Genomic DNA, 23,665 nt, shown 5'->3' with positions numbered 1-23,665 from the left:
TATATTTTATCATCTTACGTGTTCTGTTTCCAGGTAGCCCATGATATATACAGAGTGTTACTCAGGTATTAAAGCAAAATAGTATGCTTATTTAAAAACACTGTACATTTTAAAGATTCTTGTGTGCTATGCCTTTGCCTTGCATAGAAAATGTACATAAGACGCTTTCTCAGCATCTGAATAATTTATTTTGAGATAGTCTTTCAGAGGCACACATTAAAGTTGTGTGGATTGATGTCAGAAACTGAGGTTAAATAACAGGCTCGAGGTTAAATAACAGGTACTCTGTTAAAACTATTGCACACCTATGTCAGTTGGCTGAACACTAATTAAATATAGATGGAAACAATATAATGAACTTAAATGAATGGTTTTAAGCTGATATCATGTTACCAACGCATTAAGTCATGCTGTATTTTTCTCCTACTGCTTAAACTAAGTCACGGATTTGAAAGGTAACCGTCCACTTATTTCAGCCAATGTGAGATGTATAGGCAACTATTTTAAATTTTTATAGCAATATGCCCATTTTTTAACTGATTTGTTAAATAGGAAGATTAAATTTCACAGTAGTGGTTCTACACTGTAGACTTACTGACACCAATGTTAAATGTGTGCAATCCGTTTCCTTGCTATGTGGTATATATTGGGAGAGACAGTATCTTAGAATAAGTGCCCAATATATGTGTTGCATTACATGTTAGCATCTATGTGCTGAACTGTATCTAGGAGTAAAAAGGAGGCACTGGCATTCTTACTGAACTAGTATAATGTCTCTGTTCTCCATACTGCTCAGTAGTAATCAGTTGCTTCTGAAGTTTCCATATGATCTTTCAAGCTTGATCCTAATTATAACTAACTGCAGTCATATGCTTTAGGAATTGCATACTCAGAGTTAATGTGGTGGATTTTCTATAAATGACTGCATTTAGATAAATTAACACTTGATCTTTGCCCATTTGCGGTGAGATAGATCTAGCACCAACATAAAACCTGAGATTACCTCACTATTGGAAGCTTCTTGGATATGAGCAGGAGCAAAATATTAATGCAGTACAGACCATCTTTGTTAAGTTCTTGTACTTAACAAAGTAAGTACAGCTTACAAAGTAAGTACAGCTTTCAAGTATAATTTCTAGTAAATCTGGATATTTATTCATTTGTTTGCTCTCATTCAATTATTTTTTTGAATTTGAGGGAACACAGATGTGATACCAGCTGGTAATATAGGGAAAATAGGAAATATTCTGCATTCTGAGAAAACTGATCAAGTTGAGATGTTATTTCCAGAATTTTCCCATTCATTAGGAAGTGTAATGAAAAATTTGTAACAGAATAATGCAGTCCGTATGTCAAACTTTATAACTTTTAAGATGGACGATTTTGATCTATGCCTTTTATTTTGATTCAGGAGCATAATCAATCTTTGTTGATCACATTATTTAGTTGGATTAAACAAAGTCAATGCAATTGTTTGCCTCTCATTGCTGCTAGAAGGCTTTTGACCATCAAGAATCAAATTATGTTAATGACAATTTCAGGCTGAAGGATTAAGAGAGCATGAAGACTCTGAAGCTGATTTGCATTAACAATCTTCACAGTTTCTAAAAGGAAAGATTTAGTGGAAGAATTATGGCTGGCCAAGCTACCAGAGTGAAGAATCTGTCTTTTCCCCATTAAATGTGAGCCTAACAATTAAATGAAGAGTAGCTAAGCTCAGCTTCTTCTCTTAAGTAGTTATGGTCCCCATTAATAAGGGACCTTTTTTCTAGTCTTCATCTAATTCTTCTATTCCAGTGGCACATAGACTGAAATAAGAATGTCCTATTGCATTTCAAGAGATTGAACAAGCACATCTGCCAAATCTCCTTGACAACCAGTATGTCCTTTTCAAGATAAGGATATTCTGTGAAATGGAAAACAGATTAATCCTGGATCCACTTGATCGTATCTTCAGAACATTCAGCCAGCTTCCCACATCACCAAATGTCTGATTCTTTTTTTAATACTGACTAATTAAATCATGGATTTCAGAGGTAGTTAATTAGAGAAAAGAGAATAATTCTGTTATCAAGGTTGCATTCTAAAAGGGGCTTTAAAAGATTTAAATATGCCAGAACTTGGGCAGAATTTGGTATATGGTACAAAATGAGCCAGAATTCCTCTAACCTTTTAATTACTTGATGCTAAAAGGTTGATGCAGTAAAAGAGACAGACACACAGAGAAACAAATACAGGTTGGGTTATATTTTCAAAAATTGCTAGGCTTCTAAAAAACCAGAGGATTTTCAGGATGTTAGAGATAATGGGAGTTAGCCTTCTAATCTGCTTATGACTTCAAAATTCCACTAAATTTCTGTTTAGGCATGTACTACTCTCTTAAAAGTCTATACCCTGAGGATGGACGTGGCCCATCAGAAAAATTGAGTTCTGTCGCTCTAGTCTTTCAGTTTTGATTGTAATTTGGCATTCTAGTAAAAATATGCTTTGTTGTGAAAGCTGAGAGATTTATCTTTTCTGAACTTGAAGAAGGATATCCTTGTTACCCGATGCTGTGGAAGCAAACGCAGTCCGAATTTCATTGTGATCAGTCCATTATGATATTTTCTTTTTTTATAATTTAGGAAATAAAGCCAGCTTGGTATGAGAGAGTAGTCATGAGTACTTGGGAATTCTCACAAGCCACAACACTGGATGCTAATTTCTTCTGTAAATGTACAGCTTTATTTTCCCCCAAAAGCCAATCTCTCCTTTGCAAATTGGTTTCACTTTGGGGGTTAATGTGTTTCATTATTACAAAAAATCCTGACCCCCCAACCAACCATTCTATTGGAACTTCTTTACAAAACGGAAATTTCATAACAATATTAGAGAAGATATAGGTGTGTTATTGGCTGTTCTGCCTTCTTTTGGACAGGAGTTAGAGGCAGATTTTCCCTTCTATGGTTTTTAATTCTCTCCTGTTTTCTTTTGTCATGGCTGAGTATTAAATACTTTCAATAAATATAGAACACTTTTTTTTTTTTTTTTTTAACTTCTCATAGATATTAGCCAGAGTTGTCCTTTCAGTAGCTTTGGTTACTGAAAAGTGTGAGCTACTTCTGAAAATAAGAGTAGTGAGTTGTGTGCGTGCTTTTTTTTTAAAAAAAAAAAAAAAAAGTGAAAAGTGTGTATGCTATTAAGATAATGTATCATGTTTACATCAAATATAGTGGCTATGTGGATACAGTATCCTTGCCTCTTCATTATCCAGAATAAAACATGTATCAAGTAAATTAATGTGTTTTGTTTCCTGATGTCTACCTTTAAAATAAGAGCTAATATGATGCATTTTTAAATTGTGTAAAGTGATCACTTTTTTCTTTTATTTTGCTTCTAAACTTAAGTTTTAAATCAGTCTTCCTTGGCTTAACCTGTAAAAATTCCCGGATGTTTTTTGCCTGATTGCATAGAAGCTAAGTAATAGCAACAAAGGCCCTGAACCAAACCCAGTGGAGATCAGTGGAAATCTTCCTCCTGACATTTTTAAAGTTGGACCAGTCCCTAAAGCAAGAGGATACAAAACTAAGCTCTTTCTAGGGATAAGAAGCAGCATCACTGTTATCAGCATCATCAGGATGAAAGCAGTATTACAACAATTTCTTTATCTAACTTTTTGTCACTGGATGTGAATTCTGCTCTTTTTGAGTTTGTTTCTATTTCTAACTCTTCTGTATTTAAAAGCTGTATTAGTTGCATGTGTTCGTACTGTTTTCAACAGCATAACAGATACTAAGACAGGAAGACAGTCAATATCAGCATGAACAAGAGTTCCACCTTCCATATTGGTATCTCCAATCTATGTATATTGTTAAAAATATTTTTTTTCTCTCTTTAGGCAGGAATTTTCAGCATGAATGCATGTGAAGAGGGGTTTGCTACTGGTGGCAGGGATGGCTGTGTTCGCTTGTGGGACTTAAATTTTAAACCAATTACTGTGATTGATCTCAGGGAAACAGACCAGGGATATAAAGGTAAAAAGAAGTTTTCACTTTTCACATACCAATAAGGTAGGAAATTTACCAGTGTTGTGAACAAGAAAAGATTTTTAAAAGTTGTTTCATGTTTGTACTGTGAACTATTTGCTAGAAAAGAAATTTGATTATGTTGGCTAGTATGAAGGCCATGTAGTCCTTCAAAGTTACTCTAAAATTTACTATGAAGTTGTCGACTCAATTTAAATTTTTTGGGTTTTATACCAATAATATCCACATCTTTTCTATAGCACAGCAGTTTTTAACAAGAAACAGTAACTGAGAGAACTTAGAAGAGACAGCACGATCTATAATGTAAAACAGTGGAGTACAGAAATTGCATTTGCTAGTTATCCAAATTTTCATAAAAACTATTTGGAAGTAATCTACAGTTCCGTAGTACTTAGAACGCTGCTTACATACACCTATGACTTCAATTACAGTTTGTATCATGCTAAAATTTTAGATCTAGTGGTCTATAGCATGTTTTGTCAGTGTTCTCGATGTTGATGCTGTGGTGATTGAAGACAAGAATACAAACGTATGTTGAAGCATTAATGTAACTTACAATATTGCTCTTTGCCCCCAGTCACTTTGTTGTTTTCTAATACCTTGCCAGGAATTTGACAATGTGGTAGAATATCTGATGGCAATCAGATATTGAGGGTCAATAAATGATTACAAGTTAAATCTTTGTATTCTCTAAGTGACTTGCCATTCCCACCAAGATCACAAACTATTGCAACAAGATGGAATACCCTTTTAAAATACCCATTTTAAAAACCCTGTGGTACAGTGACTCTGTTTTAAATCTAAGTTTACTCAGCTGCCGTTTCTCATCTGTTTCATGTAGTTGAAAGCTGTGTTTCATTCAGTTTCATTCTTTCAAGCTTGTTCCCCTCTCCAGATTGTCTCCTTTACTTTTAATGGAACAGACTCTTGCCATGAACTCTTTTGGTTCTTGTTGATGACTTAGGTGAACTCCATTCTCATATTTTTGACTTGTTAAATGCCCATGACAGAGCTATTAGCTTTCTAAAAATCCTCTCTTTAACAATTTCAGTTTCTGGAATCTCCTCCCTTCAATCTTTTTTTCTTATTGTATCCTTTTGAGAATTGCCTTTATGACTTGTCCTTCTACTCCTTTTCTTAATTGCATTTTCTACTGCTCCTATACCTCAGCTCTTGGAAATTTTATCTGTGAACACAAACTCAAGTTCTTTATCCCTGGGAATGGCTCACAGAACAATTACTTGACCGTAGATATATCTCCAAGTAGTCAAATTGTTTTTCAAAATATCTCCCTCCACCATACGAAGTTCCAAATTACTAAACCAGATATTTTAGTCATCCTTCATCAAAGATTCTGGTTGGTTGTTTCTTTATTTTTTAATCACTATAGACAGTATAGCTGTATAATGTATAGATTATAAGGCTAGATTGTAAGGTGGTTATATTCAGCAGTGCAGCACAATAGGAACAAATCTGAAACGCAGAACAGTTGGTGTGGAGGATTAGAGTAGTGCAACACATGCATTCTGAGGTGTGTTTGAGGGGCATTAGCTCTAGTCTTGTTCAGTGGACTGAACATTGCATTGCAGTTTGAGTTTTCAGTTCTGTTTCATATGGGGGAAGTCTTATTTGTGCATTTGAAAGCTGTCTTGTAATGCAAAGCATGACAAATAGGCATGATCAGGAGCTTTGCTTTGAAAGCTAGCTGTGTCAGAATTAAAACATCAGTGCAGATGCACCAGACTGGCCTGCTAACCCACCCACTCACTGTTTCTCAGTCTTGCAATTTTTTTCCAATGTAAATTTAATAATATAAGGCTCTTTTCCCTCTACATAGTTAAAAATATTTTTCAGAAGCACATCGACTCTTGCCATTACAATATTCCTTTCTTTCATCTTACAGATATAATTTTAATATTAATATTAATATATTAATATAACATACTAATCCGGAGTAGTTTTTCAGAGATCATTCTTCAGCTACTCTCCACAGGAGTCAGTGTTTAAGCAAAGTGAATTAAGTTAGACATTACTACCATCTAGTTATCTACACCTGAAATTGGCGAAATTGAGTTGCACTGTCAGAATGTAATAAATACAGTTTTAAGAGGTGAATATTCTACAATTGGGCACAAAATACTGGGTTCTCAGTGTACAACTTCTGTGTTATTATTCCTAACCTCATCTACAGGTGCAGTCCTTAAGTGCTCACCTCCACTGTAAGCCTGGAAACTAATTCAGTTGTTGAAAATGCTTGTTAAATTCCATCATAAATCCTTTTCATCTCTCTATATGTTGTTTCAGTTTGATTTCTTTTTATTTTCTATTTAGTGAGAAAAATAATTTGAGATACTGTTAAGATGTTACAAAGATATGCTTTAGGGGGAGCATCTCAGAAACAATCTGGGGAGAATTGGGCTCTTTAACTGTCTTGCATATAATGCATGTTCCACTGATGCTTCTATCATGTAATTTAGCTTTGTCTAGCTAGTATTAAAGTCCATGGTTTGATCAGAAATTATCATTTATATTGTCTGCTACCTTCAAATTGAAAGACATTTAATGTGTAATTTCAGATGCAAACACCTTCCTCTTCCTCTGTCAGAGATCTTGTAATATGAGAGTTGGCTATGGGTCCTTTATTAAAATAAGGCTCATATTTTATTTTAGAATTTTTGCAATGCTAAGTTGAGGTTAATGTTCCAAGAGCAGTATGTGTTGTATGGAATAGATAAATGGAGTAAATGGAGGAATAAGAGAAGGTATATGGACACTTTTTGACATTTTCTTGCTTTTATGTTTTGTCATGTGCTGTGTTACCTTTGTTGCACATATTCTCAGGATGTATCTCTCAGTAACAATCTCTTCTACAGGTCTGTCTGTAAGAAGTGTTTGCTGGAGAGGAGACCATATACTCGTCGGGACACAAGATAGTGAAATATTTGAAATTGTGGTGCATGAGCGTAATAAGCCTTTCCTGATAATGCAGGGGCACTGTGAAGGAGAGCTGTGGGCTTTGGCTGTCCATCCTACAAAACCGCTAGCAATGACTGGAAGTGATGATCGATCAGTCAGGTTGAATCATTTGTTTGTTTAACTGTATGCAGTTTTATATAAACAGCTCATTCTGTAGATAACCTAATTGAAATACATTTTAAAGGTATTAAAATGTGGCATTGAAGTTCTTCTGAACCAGTTATGCATCAAATTAGGGCTCTCCAGTAATAATAGTGGAAATGCATATTTCACAAAAATGAAATGTACAGAATTTGAACAAATGTCATTTAGCGTAACATTAAGCACTCATACACAAGTATCCTGTAAGTGTTTCCTTTTCAACAGTTATGTTAGGCATTCACAGGTTGCAATGAAAAAAATTGTAAAAAACCCTTATAATTTTTACTCTTACCATACTCACTTTTTCACATGCTGCGAATTAACTTTTAACTCGAGAGTTTCATCTAACTTAATGCATGCATAGGAAATAGAGTCTGTATTCTGGGAAAACCCAGTAAATTACTCCCTTTTACAAGTTCATCCTTTTTTGTGAAAAAATTTATTTTCTCTTCTTTCTTGGAAATTAAGTTGGTTGGCATTTTTGTTAAATATCTGTACTGTTTTGATTAAAATTACACTTGTTGAATTATGAATATAGAAATAATGCTCTAGAATTCCAGATATATCTTGTAAATGTGTTTTTTACATTTATGTTGTAGTAAAAACTTACATGTTATAATACTATCTAGTTATAGCTAAGAATGGGTAATGACTTGTTAATAGGAAAGAATATGTTTACTGAGCAAAGTCTTTAATTGTTCATTAAGGTTCTTGGCTAAAATGATGAGCAAAATAGTGGAATTTTCACAGAGTGGTCTAAAATTATATATTGCTATATGTCATTCTCTTTATATTCATAAAGTCAAACAAAATTAATCTGTTCCTGCATTTTCTCATTAGATGTTTTATTGCTATTTTAAATACATGAATATTCTTTGCTGTTTGCAAAATTCACACTTTTGTCTTAGATTTTCCGTGTGGAAAATTATTTTAAAATAGCACACTATTGTGTCCAGCATTTTGCAGAAATTGCAGGTTTCATGCTATCTCTGACATAGCTACAAACCACTCCTCACGTTTGCAATTATTACTTTATTTTAGAATTTGGAGTTTAATAGACCATGCTCTGATTGCCCGGTGTAATATGGAGGAACCCATTCGCTGTGCCGCGGTTAGTACTGATGGAATCCATCTCGCTCTTGGAATGAAGGATGGCTCTTTCACTGTGCTTCGAGTTAGGTATGTTACAAAATTTAAAACCAGATGCCTTTTTAACTCTTTCAAGCATGTTATCTGATTGCTTGTATAAATTGTACATATATTGACACTGTAGTGACCATACATGAGAAGATCACTTACATTTCTGTTTTAAATTATTAATCTTGAGGGTGCTCAGATTTTTTTAAATGTGTGCTACATGTGTTCATGTTGTTCTGTAGCAATTTGAAAAAGTATATTGGTCTATTTGCAAAGAATGGCAGTGTTCTAGGAAGCGTTTTACTTCACGTTTTAGCTTTATTAATTATTCTTTTATTACTAAGACATAAATTTTCATTACTTCCTAAATTGCTTCAGTGTGTTGAAACGCTGCTGTCAGCAGTGCTGCCTTTGTTGCTGTGATGTTTTAAAGGGAAAATGAGATCTATGTCTCATGTCAGTAAGTTTTCTTCCCTGAGTGAATAAAGATCTGGTAATCTGCTTGATTAATATTTTTTTGTGTACCCAGCTTGAAAAGTTCATTTTGTTTGCTTTCCCTCAGCCTGGTGCAGCAACTCTTTGTGTCACTGTTCCCTTCTCTCTTTGGTTTTTTTTTTTTTTTTTTGGCCATGAAGCCCTACCCAACTCTAAAAATAGCACTATTGTGTTTGCATATGTGATAATGAAGTTCATTTCATCATTTCAGTTTTGCCCATGCTTTTAAAACTGGGAACTTGACAGTATGATAACACTTTTCTATACTTATGACATGCTTTCTTTCATACTACAGAGATATGACTGAGGTTGTTCATATCAAAGACAGGAAAGAAGCTATTCATGAGCTGAAATATTCACCGGATGGGAATTTCCTAGCTGTTGGTTCCAATGATAGCTCTGTGGATATATATGGTGTTGTTCAGCGATACAAGAAAGTTGGGGAATGTATTGGATCTTTAAGTTTCATCACCCATATGGATTGGTCTTCGGACAGCAAATACTTACAGACCAATGATGGCAATGGGAAGAGACTTTTTTACAGAATGCCAAGTAAGATTCTGAGTTGCCTTTATGATATTTGTTACTTATTACTGGAAGAATGTATCGTAGTTTTGTAAATACAGACCCTGGTTCAAAGCACTGGGTTACAGAGAAATTTTTTCCAAGTTCGCATAAATATTTACTATATTTGAATAAGTACATGATTTTCCAGCAGTGTTACTTACTTTTATTCTTAATATGTTTATTCTTCTTTATAATGCATCTTTTCATGGTAGAGATGCTGGTTTATAATTTATTTTATTTCTCTAAAACTTGCCCCCACTTTTTCAGAAAAAATCAGTTTTGCAATAGCTTAATATCGTAGCTTTGTACTTATTGAGCTTGGATATTAAACAGATTATCATTGCTTGAGCTGTAACTTTTTTAAAATGTGTGGAAAAATCAGTAGTTGTGTCTTGTAAGAGTCATCTGGTTTTCTAGAACTGTGCAGCAGAATTGAAGAATTTAACTTAAAAGAGCTTTTACAGTGATAAATTTGAAATAGATAGAAACAGTTGGAGTGCAAATGAATCGGAACTAATGGGATTAGGTAACTGCAGAGAAAATAAGAGTGCCCGATTAAAGGATGCCAGAATTTTAGCAATTACTGGAAACCAAAGAAATATCGAAGCTGTGATACATATACGATTGAATCATGAAACTTCCAAAATTAATAAAAATACCAAAATGAAATTTAGCTGGGCATTCTACTGATAACACAAGTTCAAATGTGTCTTTTGTCTCTTATGGCAGGTGACTATTAAAGAAAATTAGTATGTTACATAATAGTAAAATACAGTTTTCAGATTCAGAGTTCGTGACAACCTCTATATTGTAAATATTTTCAAGACAACACTGTCTTGAAAACGTGACTGAACTTGTCTTGAATTGAAACAGTTTTCATCAAGACAGTTCCCTCCGCAGAGGACATATGCAGATAGTATGTATTTCTTATAGCTTCAAATTTAAGTAGTCATGATTACAGTCAAGGGCAGTGCTTGTCATGAGGTTTGACTTGTTTCTCCTGTGTGTATACCCTCTTTACACAATATCATTCTATATTTTTCCCACTCATCGTATTTGTAGTAACTATTATCATCCCCACTTACTATATTGTCCCTACATTTGTTATACAATATTTATACTTTGCACTATATGTTATTCACAGTTCCGTGGAGTTTTTTGGGGATTTCATTTCATAGAATGAATCTAATTTCATAGAATGAATCTAATTCATTCTATGCACAAGTTTAATCTTGTGCACTAAATGAGACAGAAGATAACATAAGAAAAGATAGAATTTAATTAGACTGTAACAAATATACACACACAGGAGGAGCAGTCTGAAGTTCCATAGGCAGATTTCACCCTGGAGTTTCTTGATATATTAGAATGTGGGATTATGAAAACTAGTTTATGAAGAAAATTTAGCAAAGTTAGTGTAGTTATAGAAACTTCTTGAATATTTCAAAATAATGATCAGAATTGTGTAATACTTGAAATTCCACTATAAATGAGTAAGGAACTTACAGTTGCCTAATACAAGATCTGTAGGACTTAGTCATGGATATAACCAGTATTAGTAGTCATTGTTTATGTGGATTAGCGGTTGAAAGAGATTACAAGGTAAACCTTGTCAAACGGTGTAGTTCATCAGCACTGAAGGATCTTCCAACAGGACACTTGAGTTCCTTTCCTTTTTTTTTTTTTTTTAATTAAGTCTTCATTTCTGATTTATTTGCCTTTTTGCTTTATCTTTCTCAATGGCTGTTCTTTGCTCTGTTTATTCCAGTCCACTTGAGTTCTCCCTTGAATATCCTTCTGTTGAAAACTTACCTCCTTACAGTAGCTGAGGCTGCTCCCACCTACATCCTGTCCCATCCCATCCCCTCCCACTAGCCAGAATCCTATTAGCAATAAGAAGACAAGAAAAAACCCAGCCTACTTGCTTTCAGTTTTGTTACCACTGTAGACTGAGAGGTGAATTGTTGGCAGTGTCCTGCTCAGGTTCTGCAGTTGCACACTCAGTCTGACTCACAACTTTTACGTTCACTTGTGTTGTTCTTGAGTTGCTCCTGCACTTTGCTTCTGGCTGTTTTTGAAGATGCAGTATTTATTAAACGGGCCTTTAGTTTGACTTGGTACTTAAGCTCTTACATGAAACTTCGTGGGACTGGGACAATCTTATTACAGATAGACCTGATATGAAATAATTTAACAAGGATCTAAGTATAAAAGGTTGGTATTTTAAGTAATTGACAGTTGCCAGATCTAAATTAGTTCTTCAGTTTTTGCTCTAAATAATCCAGGTTTGTAGAATAGTTCAGCAACAGAATTTTTCCAAACATTATCTTAGAATGGCTACATGTATTTTTTGATAAACATTTAAAAATAACACCACCTCAAGCAAATATCAAGAAATAATAAAAACTGTAAAGTACCAAACCAGTGATCTGTTACGTAGTCTTGACAAGCCTTACTGCTGATACTGTTGGTCATAATAGAGAACATTAGATCAGGACAGTTGTAGAAATCAGTTTTTAGTTCCATCTCACTTGGATTTAATTTCTGGAGAATTTTAAAAAACCTTACATTCTTTAAAATTGCATAACTAAATATTGAAAAATAGCTCTTTATTTTTGTTCTTAGGTGGAAAAGAAGTAACAAACAAGGAGGAATTAAAAGGCGTTCAATGGGCATCATGGACATGTGTTTCTGGCCTTGAAGTTAATGGCATCTGGCCTAAATATTCAGATATAAATGATATAAATTCAGTGGATGCAAATTTTATCGGGCAAGTTATGGTTACAGCTGATGATTATGGAATAGTAAAGCTCTTTCGATACCCATGTCTAAGAAAAGGTAGTACCTTTAAGTTCAATTGTAAATGTGTATTTTTGAATTTTGGTTATTCAAGAAAAACGTTTTATAAAACTGGGGTTTTGAAAATTATATGAATGGGCAATACTTATTCTTAGAAGTTTAGTTTGAGCTCAGAGGTAGAAAACAATAATAGGCTGGTGTATTGACAACTGTATTAGTATTTTGTTTGCGTTATGAATAGGAAAGCCAAAGGTTTTACACATACTTTATTTTGTGGAATAGTTATCTTTTTTAATAGAATTTTATCAGGTGATGCAATATCTACCCTTTTATGAGATTCATATCTTCAAGTATCTCACCTTGGTCTTCAAGTAGTTTTCTTCTTTCCTCTGGATCTGTGATGGAGATTTGGGCTAGGAGTTAGAAAAAATTACTTTACTAAATGGTTAGAGGCAATAAATAAGTGAACAGCAAATCGGTCCTTTAGTCAGAGTATGCCACTGTATGTTACTTGAAGGTTAAAAACTTTTCCAACACATTTTTCCTCAAAATTTTACTAGCAATAAGGACAAATCTTGTGTGAAATTTTAAAAACTTGAAACCTAAATCCAAGGTTTATAATTTTCAAGTTTACCATTCAGGACTGAGTGAACAGGGAGAGATGTTTAGCTTTTTAGATGAGAAAGGCTTTATTTTTTCAGAGATGTGTGAAGAACTCCGTTATAGACATCTTTCAAGTTGAACAGATTATCAATAGCAAAGACCTCTGTCTTAAAGCTGGTAACATGGTGATGATCAGAGGAAGCCTGTGAAATGTTCCTTAGCTTTTAAACCTAGAAAGTTTGCTTGGGGACTAGATCAAATCTCTAAGTTTTGAAAGGGGAAACAAAAAGTTGGCACTGTTGCATAATTGCAGTTTGCAGCATTGCATGTTTAATGCTGGCTACAATGTCATGATCTTTGTGATGGGTCTTAAGTTATGTCTTCAAGCAATATGTGCTTAAAGAAATGATTTTTTTTTTTTTTAAATGACTGATACTCCACTATAGGTTTTTCCAACTGTTTTTGTAAAATTTATTAAGGAACATTTCATTTCAATCTTTCTAGTTTTATTTTTGAAGTGTTAAGGATTTTATTGATACCTGAGGTAATCCAAAAATATATTCTTGAAAACAGTCTTCTGTCCATTTGAAGGAGACTGAATTTGTTCCCTTTTTATCCCCTATTTTGCACTAGAATGATGAAACCAAAGAAAAGGCACAAGAATCTGTATAATGGAGTGCTGTTAGGAACTTCTTAGTAACTGATCCAGTGATTGTGTTGTAATTATGTAGTAGTCGGTGAAAACATTGATCTAGTTCTACTACTAGAGGTGTGAGAATATGAATTGCTAGAAGTGCTTAACATTCAAATTGCACAAACAGTGGGAACCAGTGCTGCGAGCATACATAGGGGGGTGTTTTCACAGAGCTAAATATATACATCATTTAACATTTAAATAACTGTATCTTTTCATTGTAGAAATAATAGCCAAAATCTTGGTTTGTAAAAAATAAAATAAAAATAATATTTTTTTTAAAAAACCTTCCTTTATTACATCTCATGCAGCATTATCATATGTCTTATCTCTTGTGTTTGACTTGTTAAAGGTGGTATATCCTGGAATCCAAATTTAAAGATTTATCTTAAAGACAGACTAAAATTTGGGAATGCTGTAAAACCTAACTGCTATTAATTAAGATATCTTAATTAAACTATTACTTTTTATAAGGGTTCCTTGATACTTTTTCTGAAACTGCTTCTGAAACATTTATTCAATGTATACTGAAAGAGATTTTTATTCTTGTTCTAGGAGCAAAGTTTAAAAAATATCTCGGTCATTCTGCTCATGTGACAAATGTCAGATGGTCGCACGATCACCAGTGGGTTGTTTCCATTGGGGGAGCTGATCATTCTGTCTTTCAGTGGAAATTTGTCCCTGACCGGAAGTTGAAGGATTCTCTTCATATAGCACCTCAAGGTAAGTAATTCATTAAAAAAACAAAGGCTGGGAGGAGTTGAGGCTGTACGAGGAGTAAAATTCTTTGGTGCAAGTATAGAAATAAATATTCAGAATTGTCGGTCTGTGCAAAATTGTTCTTTAACGTTGCATAGAGTGAGGGATAAATTAATTAGGATATGAATCCCCTTGTGTTCTAGCTGATCCTCAAAGGTTAGAGAGGGTGGGGGTGGATGGTCTTGTCTCTTAATAGGTATGCCAATTATGGCTGTGACACCAGATGCATGAACAGCCTGTCTGCTGTAGGTCCAGTCACATTCAAAAGAGGCAGTCAGGTTCATGAATAGTACGGTTTATTCTTATGCAACATATACAGATTCTGTAAGATTGTCTACAATAAATGCACTATACTGCAGAATAGCTGTGTAGTTCTACAAACAAATCATTTGTTTGTAGATTGCAATAAGCTCAATTTCCCAGGTAGGCACTCAGCATAGCCGAGGTCACAAATCTTATCAAAAGGCATCCCTTCTAGGGGTGGGGGGTGAGGAGGACAAACCCGTTGATCTGTCCCTGCAGTTTGGTGTCAAGTTCTTGCCCTTCCCCAAGTTACGTATGAAAACTGTGCCAAGTGTGTTGGTGGGACTGTGGTCAAGCCACTATTCCTTCAGTAGTTGCACAAAACTTTTCTTGGTATAACCTCTGAGCAGTTGCCCAAAACATTTCTTGTGAAAAGTGGAAGAACGGGATTGCGTGGCCTTCACCTTGCTTCATGTTCCTCCCTGGTGCCATGGCAACACAAACCACTGACTCTTCACCCCAGTGCTGCATCTGCTCTGGGCACCATGTGTTCAGCAATACTGGGCTTTGCAATTTTCCACTGTTTTGTGTTTCCAACATTTAAACTTTGCAGCTGCCTGAAGTACCTGATGGAGTTGCTAATACTTGCCTGTACTGTGTATGCTCAGTCTAGCAAGACTGTGAAAAAAATTCATCACTGTGTTCCCTGTGCAGAGGGAAAATTTAAAAGTTCAGATCGTACATACAAATTTATGAATTCTGTATGGACCATTGGTTACTAAATTGACAACAACTGGATGCCCAGATGTCACTGGAATAAAAGATGTATATATTTCCCACTGACTGAAAAAGGGGAAACATAATCCCCATTTTTAAAGAAGAAAGACCAGGGGAACTACAGGCCAGTCAGTCTCACCTGTGTGCCCAGCAAGGTCATGGAGTGAATCTTCCTGGAAACTATGCTAGGGCACATGGAAAATAAGGAGTTGACTGGTGACAGCCAACATGGCTTCACTAAGGGCAAATCGTGTCTGAGAAATTTGGTGGCCTTCTATGATGGGGTTACAGCATTGGTGGATAAGGGAAGAGCAACTGACGTCATCTACCAGGACTTGTGCAAAGCATTTGACACTGTCCCACACGACATCCTTGTCTCTAAACTGGTGACACATGGACTTGATGGATGGACCGGTCAGTCCAAGTAGAGAGCAGTGAGGAGTGGCATTCCTCAGGAGTCAGTATTGGGACCAGTGCTGTTTAACATCTTTGCTGACGACATGGACAGTGGGACTGAGTGCACCCTCAGCAAGTCTGATGACAACACCCAGCTGTGTGGTGTGGTCGACACACTGGAGGGAAGGGATGTGCCATCCTGAGGGACCTGGACAGGCTGGAGAGGTGGGCCTGTGCAAACCTCATGAAGTTCAACAAGGCCAAGTGCAAGGTCCTGCACATGGGTCGAGGCAATCCCAAACACAAATACAGGCTGGGGAATGAGTGGATTGAAAACAGCCCTAAGGAGAAGGACTTGGGGGTATCAGTAGATGGAAAACTGACTGTGAGCCAGCAATGTGCGCTCACAGCCCAGAAAGCCAACGGTGTCCTGAGCTGCATCAAGAGAAGTGTGTACAGCAGGTTGAGAGAGATGATTCTCCCCCCTCTTCTGCTCTTGTGAGACCCTGCCTGGAGTACTGTGCCCAGTTCTGGGGCTTCCAGCATAAGAAGTACATGGACCTACTCGAGCAGATCCCAGGGAGGCCACAAAAATGGACAGGGGGCTGGAGCACTTCCCCTGTGAGGACAGGCTGAGAGAGTTGGGGTTGTTAAGCCTGAAGAAAAGAAGGCTTCGGGAAGACCTTATAGTAGCCTTCCAGTACCTAGTGGCCTACAGGAAAGCTGGGGAGGGACTCTTTATCAAGGAGTGCAGGGATAGGACAAAGGGTAATGGCTTTAAACTGAAAGAGGGTAGGTTTAAATTAGATATAAGGAAGAAATTCTTGACTGTGAGGATGATGAAGCACTGGCACAGGTTGCCCAGAGAAGCTGTGGCTGCCCCCTCCCTGGCAGTGTTCCAGGCCAGGTTGGATGGCGCTTTGAGCAACCTGGTGTAGTGGAAGGTGTCCCTGCCCATGGCAGGGGGGGTTGGAACTACATGATCATTAAGGCCCCTTCCAACCCAAACCATTCCATGATTCTATACAGCAATTTTTCTCATGACTGAGTTTCCCAAAATCAAACAATTGAGTGCCTGACTTGGAAGTTACTAAAGGAATTTAGAGTCCTTTGGGAAATAAATATATAGACTTACACTTAAGTATGCTGTTTCACCCCTTAATTGCTAAGATGAGATGAAGCTGTATCAGTATGGACCCAGCTAATCGATAAATTAATGCTGATTCAGTGCTGGCCTTGTCAGTGCCAAATGCAGAACGAAGCAATAGTTCTCTTCATCTCCTTGATGAAGCCTCCAAAAGCCTTGAAGTGGTTTGGTCCCACATGGTATGAATGAATTTTCAACTAATTATTTCCCACGACCCAAATTTTTCATTAGTTACTGTTTCACAAGATAAATTTTTTATATATTAAGTGTTGATTAGATTTCTTATTTCTGGCTATCTGACAGTATGTACAACATATATCTATTCTGTCACACTATTGATAATTGACCTGTTAATGGCTTTTCTGACTCTGTAATCTGCTACCTTCATGGATAGCAATATTGTTTTTCTCTAGATAATTGATAAAAATGTTGAGTAGTATAGCTCCAAAGATTGCTCTTCATTGCATATTTCTAGATACTTTTCTTATTGAGTGGTGATTCTCTCTTTGCAATTACATTTTGAGATCTTTTAAAACCCTAGACTAATTTTCTGTCTGGTTTCTTAATGAAAAAATGTGGAACATTCAATCAAAGGTTGCAGAAAGATCCAAATATATTATTTATTAGCCAGGACATTCTTTTCAGTTTCTGTTGGAATAAAATTCTGTGCTATAACATTATCTGGCTTTCCCAAGATGTAAAACAGAAACATTAAATGACTACTCTTTTTCTCCACAGTCGCTGAAAATTTTACCACTTCCTTCCTATATCTTATTTTTTCTTTCCTAATCTACCAGAAGAATTGCTCCTTGCATCAACAGCTCACCTAACCATGAGTTTCTCTTTGGAGCCCTTTACTTCTCTTGTTAGTTTTCTGCAAGTCTTAGTTTCTGCTTTATATTTATTACTTCGTTCTCTTCTTTCTTCCTTTCCTCTTAACATTAATGTTAATGAAATAATTTTAATGAATAAAAACTAACTTGCTCACAAAAATAAACAACATCCAAAAAATCATATTTACATTTGGCTTATTTCTACTCTATCAGCAGAATTGATCCTGTCAGGCTGTCAATTATTAGCAGTTTCTGTTACAGTTAATATAAGCATTGATTATCAAATCAGAAACATTAAGCAGTTACTTCAAATACTTTCTGATCTGTAATTTAGGTTGCTTCATTTCCTGTTTGTGTTTTCTTGGTGGCAGAGAGTCTGGTTGATTCTAATAGTGATGAATCAGATTCAGATCAATCTGATGTTCCAGAGCTGGACTCTGAAATTGAACAAGAGACACAGATCACCTATCGTCGACAGGTAAAGATTTTAGTTTTGGTGGCAGTTGGAATACTTCTCAGGGTTTAAGTTGGTCTTTTATGAAGACCTGTTGAAATCTGAAAAGTGAGGAGTCTGATAGCTGAGCAGGAACTGACCAAAACCCTTAGAATTGTTATTATCTGATGCATTAAAAATATTAAGATGCAAAAAACATGATTACATGTATTCCTAGCATGTTCTATTAGAGTTTTGGTTATAATGTGAAAACAAGTTATACTATACAATAACCAGCTACAATTATTGGTGATTTTTTTCAGTGATGTCAATATAACATTTTTGTGGGTGATAACTGTGGCTGAATTCTCAGAAACATGCTTTTCTTTTGAATCTCTTAATTTATGTGTCCTTTTTCTTAAAGGTTTACAAAGAAGATCTACCTCAACTTAAAGAGCAATGCAAAGAAAAAAGGAAAAGTGCAGCTTCAAAGAGACGAGAGCGAGCTCCAGGGAACAGTATAAGATTACATTTTGTTCATGGGTATGAAAACTAGGATTCTTTAAAATATACAAGCAGACTGTTAGTGTTTTATAGATTGGTGTTTATCATTTAATAATCTGATGAAAGACTTCGAGGTCAGTTGCTTTATGATTTACTGGTTTTATTTATTTCTATAAAAATAAATTTACACTAAATTAATAGAAAGCTTTGATGCCAAGCTAGATTAATTGTGAACACGAATTCTAAAGTGAATTTTCACTGAAGCTTTAACTGATAGTCATTATTTGAATAGAGGTGACTAAATATAATATTTGGCTATCACCCATATTTTTCAGGATCTGAAAAGTAATAGTTCTCTTCAGTATATTATTTTGGAAGCTACAACAGAAAGTTGGTGTGGTTGAAGATAACTGGGTTCTGTACTAAGTGGTGTTTCTATTGGTGTTTTATTAAAAAAAAAAAAAGTATAAACTGTACCTAATCTGAAAATATTTACATGTTCCTCTGTTTAGGAATTAAATTTAATCCTTAATAGGTCCTGTGAGTATGCTAAAGTTCAGTTTCATTCTCTTTTTGGTGCTAATTTGAGTAACAAAATGACTTTCAGATGCATCCTTGAAATCTTACAATTTCATCTTTAGGATTGGTATTCTCCCATATCTCTTCGTAAGTGAAGACTTTTTCATCAGAACAAAGAAGTGGTGTTTTAAAGCAAACTGGCAGTATATATTAGTACATTAGAATAATGATCAGAGATATAAATTCCCTTGATACAAAGAAAACCAAAGCCTTTATTAAATTAAGGCTTTGGAAATCAGGTGATACTGTTTTTCCTTTCAAAAGAAACCTCTTTGCAGGAACACAGCTTCTTTTTAGAGATAATTAAATGCACAGATAAGTTACTGTCTGTCTTTATAATGACACTTAAACAATTTTAGAAGAGCTGCACATGGAATGCTTAATAAATTAATTGGCTAAGAACAGTTAATCATTCAACTCAGTAATTTTGTCTGTAGAAGACATGGAGTCTGAGGAATAGCTTTGGAAATAATGACAACTGGGAATCTTGGTGCAGAGTTGGGTTTTTATATCTATTTTTGTTGCTCCAGAGTTCTCAGTTGAAGATTTTTGTGTCTGTAGAAAATGCATTAAGGTGGGTAGCTGTATGTAGTGTTTTAAAATTTGGTCTAAGAGTCAAACCAAATGATCCTGAAGAAGATGTAGCACAAGTAAGGGCCCTGGATCTTTGGGATTATTGTTATTTCCTTCACAACAGAAGTGAAGCTTGACCAGAATATCCAGGAATGACCAGAAGTAGAATGTCCAGTTGAGTTCTGTCTGGTTACCCAATGGGCATCAAGGAAACTAATGAAGAATCCATGCTGAACAACAGATTTTTCTCAATGTCCAGGCTGTTAACTTTAAAGTGACCCACATCCAAGTGAGTAATAGGCATATTCTCTGATTCAGGAAGTCTGCTTTGCTTCATCTTTCTTTAGCTGCAATGGAAATGTCTTGGATGTTCCTTGAAAAGTGTAAAAGTGGTGCTTTTTTGAACTAGGGGAATAGGAAGCTCTTTTTCCTTTCTTTGTTTTTGAGCACGTTGGTTTTTGTGTTTTGAATTTGTCAATTGCCTTGAAAGATGAACTTTTAAAAATCTCTTCATATCCTGTAAGAAATCTTTTAAATCTCTGATTACTTCCTGTTTTGGAAGGGGATAAAAACAATAATGCTGATTATGTGAGCCAGCTGCTGACTAATATGGATAAGAAAGCAACTTCTGTTAATAGGTTAACCTTTTAAATGCATCTTTCTCTAAGAGATATGATGCAATCATGATCAGAAACATGTTATTGAAGTCATGTGTACTAGTTTGGCCTCTTTTTGACTATTCCTGTATTTTCTTTCTGCCATGTCTTTGACAGTGGTGGTGGTTCAGAAACAAAAAGCCTACATCTTTTGAGATATTCGGAGGACCTCCTTTCTCAGACTCAATTCTTATAATACCTTTTGCTGGCAGGGAATAAGGATGAAAATATAATACTTAGGTCCTGTATTCTCTCAAAGCTATGCTGCTGATCTCTCAAGAATTATCTTTTTTTTTTTTTTTTATTCAAAGGATTTAAGCAAGATCTAGTTTGAGTTTCAGATATTCATTGAACTGACCTTATCATAAGATGAAATTGGTTACACTTTCAAGATGACGTGGGATTTCTCATGCTCTTAAATGAGTCTTATGACACCTTGTATGGATTCCTACCAGAGGGCTAGAAATACCTGCAAATAACATCTGAAGGGAGTAGGCTATGAGGGAGTCCTGTTGAGAAAACACTACTGCCATGCAAAAGTTTTTGTTTGTTTGTTGGGTTTTTTGACATATCTCTACCTCCATGCTAAAGACTCTGACCTCAACCATGTTTATTTTGACATTTGTTTCTTCTGAGGATAGAGTTTTTACTACGTTTGGAAATTTCACACATATACATTGAGGAGCAACATGCAAATTATGAAACTCTTACAGGATTAGACAAACTACGGACATTGACTCTATTTCCAGAGAGGACACCACTTGAGAAGTTGCCCCTTAGTTGGCTATACATGTGTAACTTTCAGCTGTGGGTGGGATCCAGCTTCAGGTTAAAGAATTTACAATTGTCTGCCTAGAAGTAGGTGGTTTTATTTGTGTATCTAAACTTCCATCACAGTCAGTGGAGATGCAGGTGGTAGTCAGTGAAGCATAAGGAGTGATTACGCTTGAGTAAAATTAAATGCTGACTGGTTGATGAGCTAAGTAGCCCTGCAGGTTCCATTGACTGCATTGACTAGAACACTGCTGATTAAAATGTAGGTGTTAGTATATCTAACACACATGGGAACACCTACATTTATGCTCTTCATGACCTTGGTAATGGCAGAACTTTTTTTCTACATAGCATTGAGGAAGCTATCTTTTCTTCTGAAAGTTACTATCATATTAACTTCAATCTGTCTTGGATTAACAGTTTGATCAGCTGTTGTTGAAGACCATTTGAAAACATAAAGTGCTGCAGAATGCAGTGTTAATTTTATTGTGCCTTGTTATATATTACTCAGTAGCTATGATGCAGAGCTTGCTTTCATTATTATTTTTTCTAGTTGCTAATAAGATGCCCTGTAAATTACTTCTGTGGCTTGTTTTCTGCATGTGAAGAATTAGTTCTCTTCATGCTTTTTCTGAGATTAGCTAATGATCTCAGTTTAAATTGTTTTAGTAATATGGAGATGTAGGTATTTTGGAACTGTGTAGCATATTCTCGGGAGTTATCTTCTATACTGAAACATGTTTCTTTTCATCTCTGCTTGGCCCATCACTTTATCCTTCCAGAGAAAAGTACCTATATAGTCAGGGAGTTAGTAGACTGGCATGTGCAAAAACCAGATGCGTTTAACTGGGTTACAGAATGTCTTTGTTTGCACTGCTTGATATTTTGGCAAAATAGTTTTTATTTTAATTGTAAACAACTGATTGTATACCTATATTTTTTTATAAATGGAGAATGTGAACTAAAATCCAAACTTATGATCAGAAAAAGTTATAGATATGAGTAATAAGAACTATTTTCCTGCATCCTAGGTACATTTTGGATGTTTTGGGTAGTCGTCTGAATATATGACATTAACTTAGTTTCACTATGCTTAACTTAGGGTATATAGGCAATTGTTATGACAAAAACTGGGAAAATGCCGAATTTCTCGATTGCAGGTAGGAGGATCTGAGACCCTTTTGCTGTTTAAATGCTTTTTACTTTTATATGATAGATGACTGCTAAACTTGTAAGAAATTGTCAGTGTCCAGTATTTCTAAAGCATTTTTTTTTTTTTGGTGTACACCTTTTCGTAGCTGCTTTTTAAAATATTCAGGGTGCGTATTCAGCATTTTTCAAAGTATTCTGTGCTTGAAAAGAAAATCCAGTATTTTTAAGGGCACAGTGCAGAGTGAAGCAGAGTGCAGAGTGAAGCAGAGCGAAGCAGAGGAAAATGATGTCTGAGCAACGATAGGTCCAGATACTTATTTGGCACTGTGCCTGCCTTTATAATCTTTCCCCCTTACTGAATGTTGCCATGTCCTTAAACTGTTGATGTTGCATGCTGTGATAGGGTATTTTTGTTCTCTGTCTTTATAGTTACTGTAGGTCATTGTGTATTGTGTGTCTCTAAAAACTAGTGGCTGGACATCAAAGAAGGGTGCAGCCAGGCAGGGCAAGCAGGCAGCACTTTGGGGGCTTCAAATCATCCACACATGTTGCTGCTGAGGGAAGTTGTTGGTGAAGGATATGGTGGAAGGAAAGTGAAGCAAGGCTGAAGAGTGTGCACCTGTATTGTGAGTCTAAATTGTTGGTGACTGTGAAAAAAGCAGGGAGCAAACATATATCTGAGCCTCAGATCCAGTGGGATGAGGTTTTTCTAGAGACCTTCAGGAGACACTGAACATTTGTTGGACTGGAACCAAACCTGAAGTTAAGAACCTGCCTGTGAGAACCAATCTAAACAGTGGGTTGGAGGGAGACTTATTTAAAAGCTTTTATTTCTGTGCTATCACAGTTTTTGCTGGTTTAAGGAGTTCATTTTGCTTGTTTGTGATCTAATGAGACCCAGCCTTAGACTTTACAGCATTGCAGACAATACAAAACTGGGAGGAGTGTCTGGTACACCACATGGCTGTGCTGCCATCAAGAGGGACCTGGACAGGCTAGAGAACTGGGCAGAGAGGTGTCTCATGAACTTCATAAAGGTGAAATGCAGTGTTCTGCATCTGGGAAGGAATGGACCTGGACCATCTTCTGATCTGTTTAAGAATGTTGTGAGACAATTTTAGCAATTTTTCTCTAATCATTTATGATCTAAGTACTATTGCATGTAGTGTATGTGAGCCAACAGAAATAGTGTGTTCAAACCTGCTACAGATGATGTTTTCAGTAATGTATAGGTCTAGTATTTGTGAACATGGATCCATGGCTGGAGTTTTCAGAATAATATTCATGAAGCTGAAGTTGGTCAGCTGCCTTAAAGATTCATTACTTGACCAGTGCATATGGTTGCACTGTGTGTACAAGGAAAGCTATATATAATTCTGTGACAGACTTTTCTACCTGGACT

The 23,665-nt window shown here is 35.7% G+C and overlaps 1 protein-coding gene across 9 annotated transcripts in view; it reads left to right on the top strand.

Annotated features, from left to right (window-relative positions):
• Positions 1–23,665, top strand: part of EML5 (EMAP like 5) — a 116,842-nt gene that overhangs the window by 32,392 nt on the left and 60,785 nt on the right. For all 9 annotated transcript variants that reach the window (XR_012633799.1, XR_012633800.1, XM_074908506.1 and 6 more), the window contains exons 6-13: positions 3,878–4,013; positions 6,899–7,100; positions 8,184–8,321; positions 9,070–9,326; positions 11,967–12,179; positions 13,993–14,160; positions 17,964–18,070; positions 18,450–18,568. Coding sequence is in view for 7 of the 9 variants with exons in the window: in XM_074908506.1 (XP_074764607.1) it covers positions 3,878–4,013; positions 6,899–7,100; positions 8,184–8,321; positions 9,070–9,326; positions 11,967–12,179; positions 13,993–14,160; positions 17,964–18,070; positions 18,450–18,568 (1,340 nt within the window). In the remaining 2 variants the exon portion in view is untranslated. The remainder of the gene's footprint in view (positions 1–3,877; positions 4,014–6,898; positions 7,101–8,183; positions 8,322–9,069; positions 9,327–11,966; positions 12,180–13,992; positions 14,161–17,963; positions 18,071–18,449; positions 18,569–23,665) is intronic.

Source organism: Athene noctua, chromosome 6 (genome assembly GCF_965140245.1).
Source record: "Athene noctua chromosome 6, bAthNoc1.hap1.1, whole genome shotgun sequence".
In the NCBI taxonomy this organism is placed as follows: Eukaryota; Metazoa; Chordata; class Aves; order Strigiformes; family Strigidae; genus Athene; species Athene noctua.
This window is presented reverse-complemented; position numbering and strand designations above follow the sequence as displayed.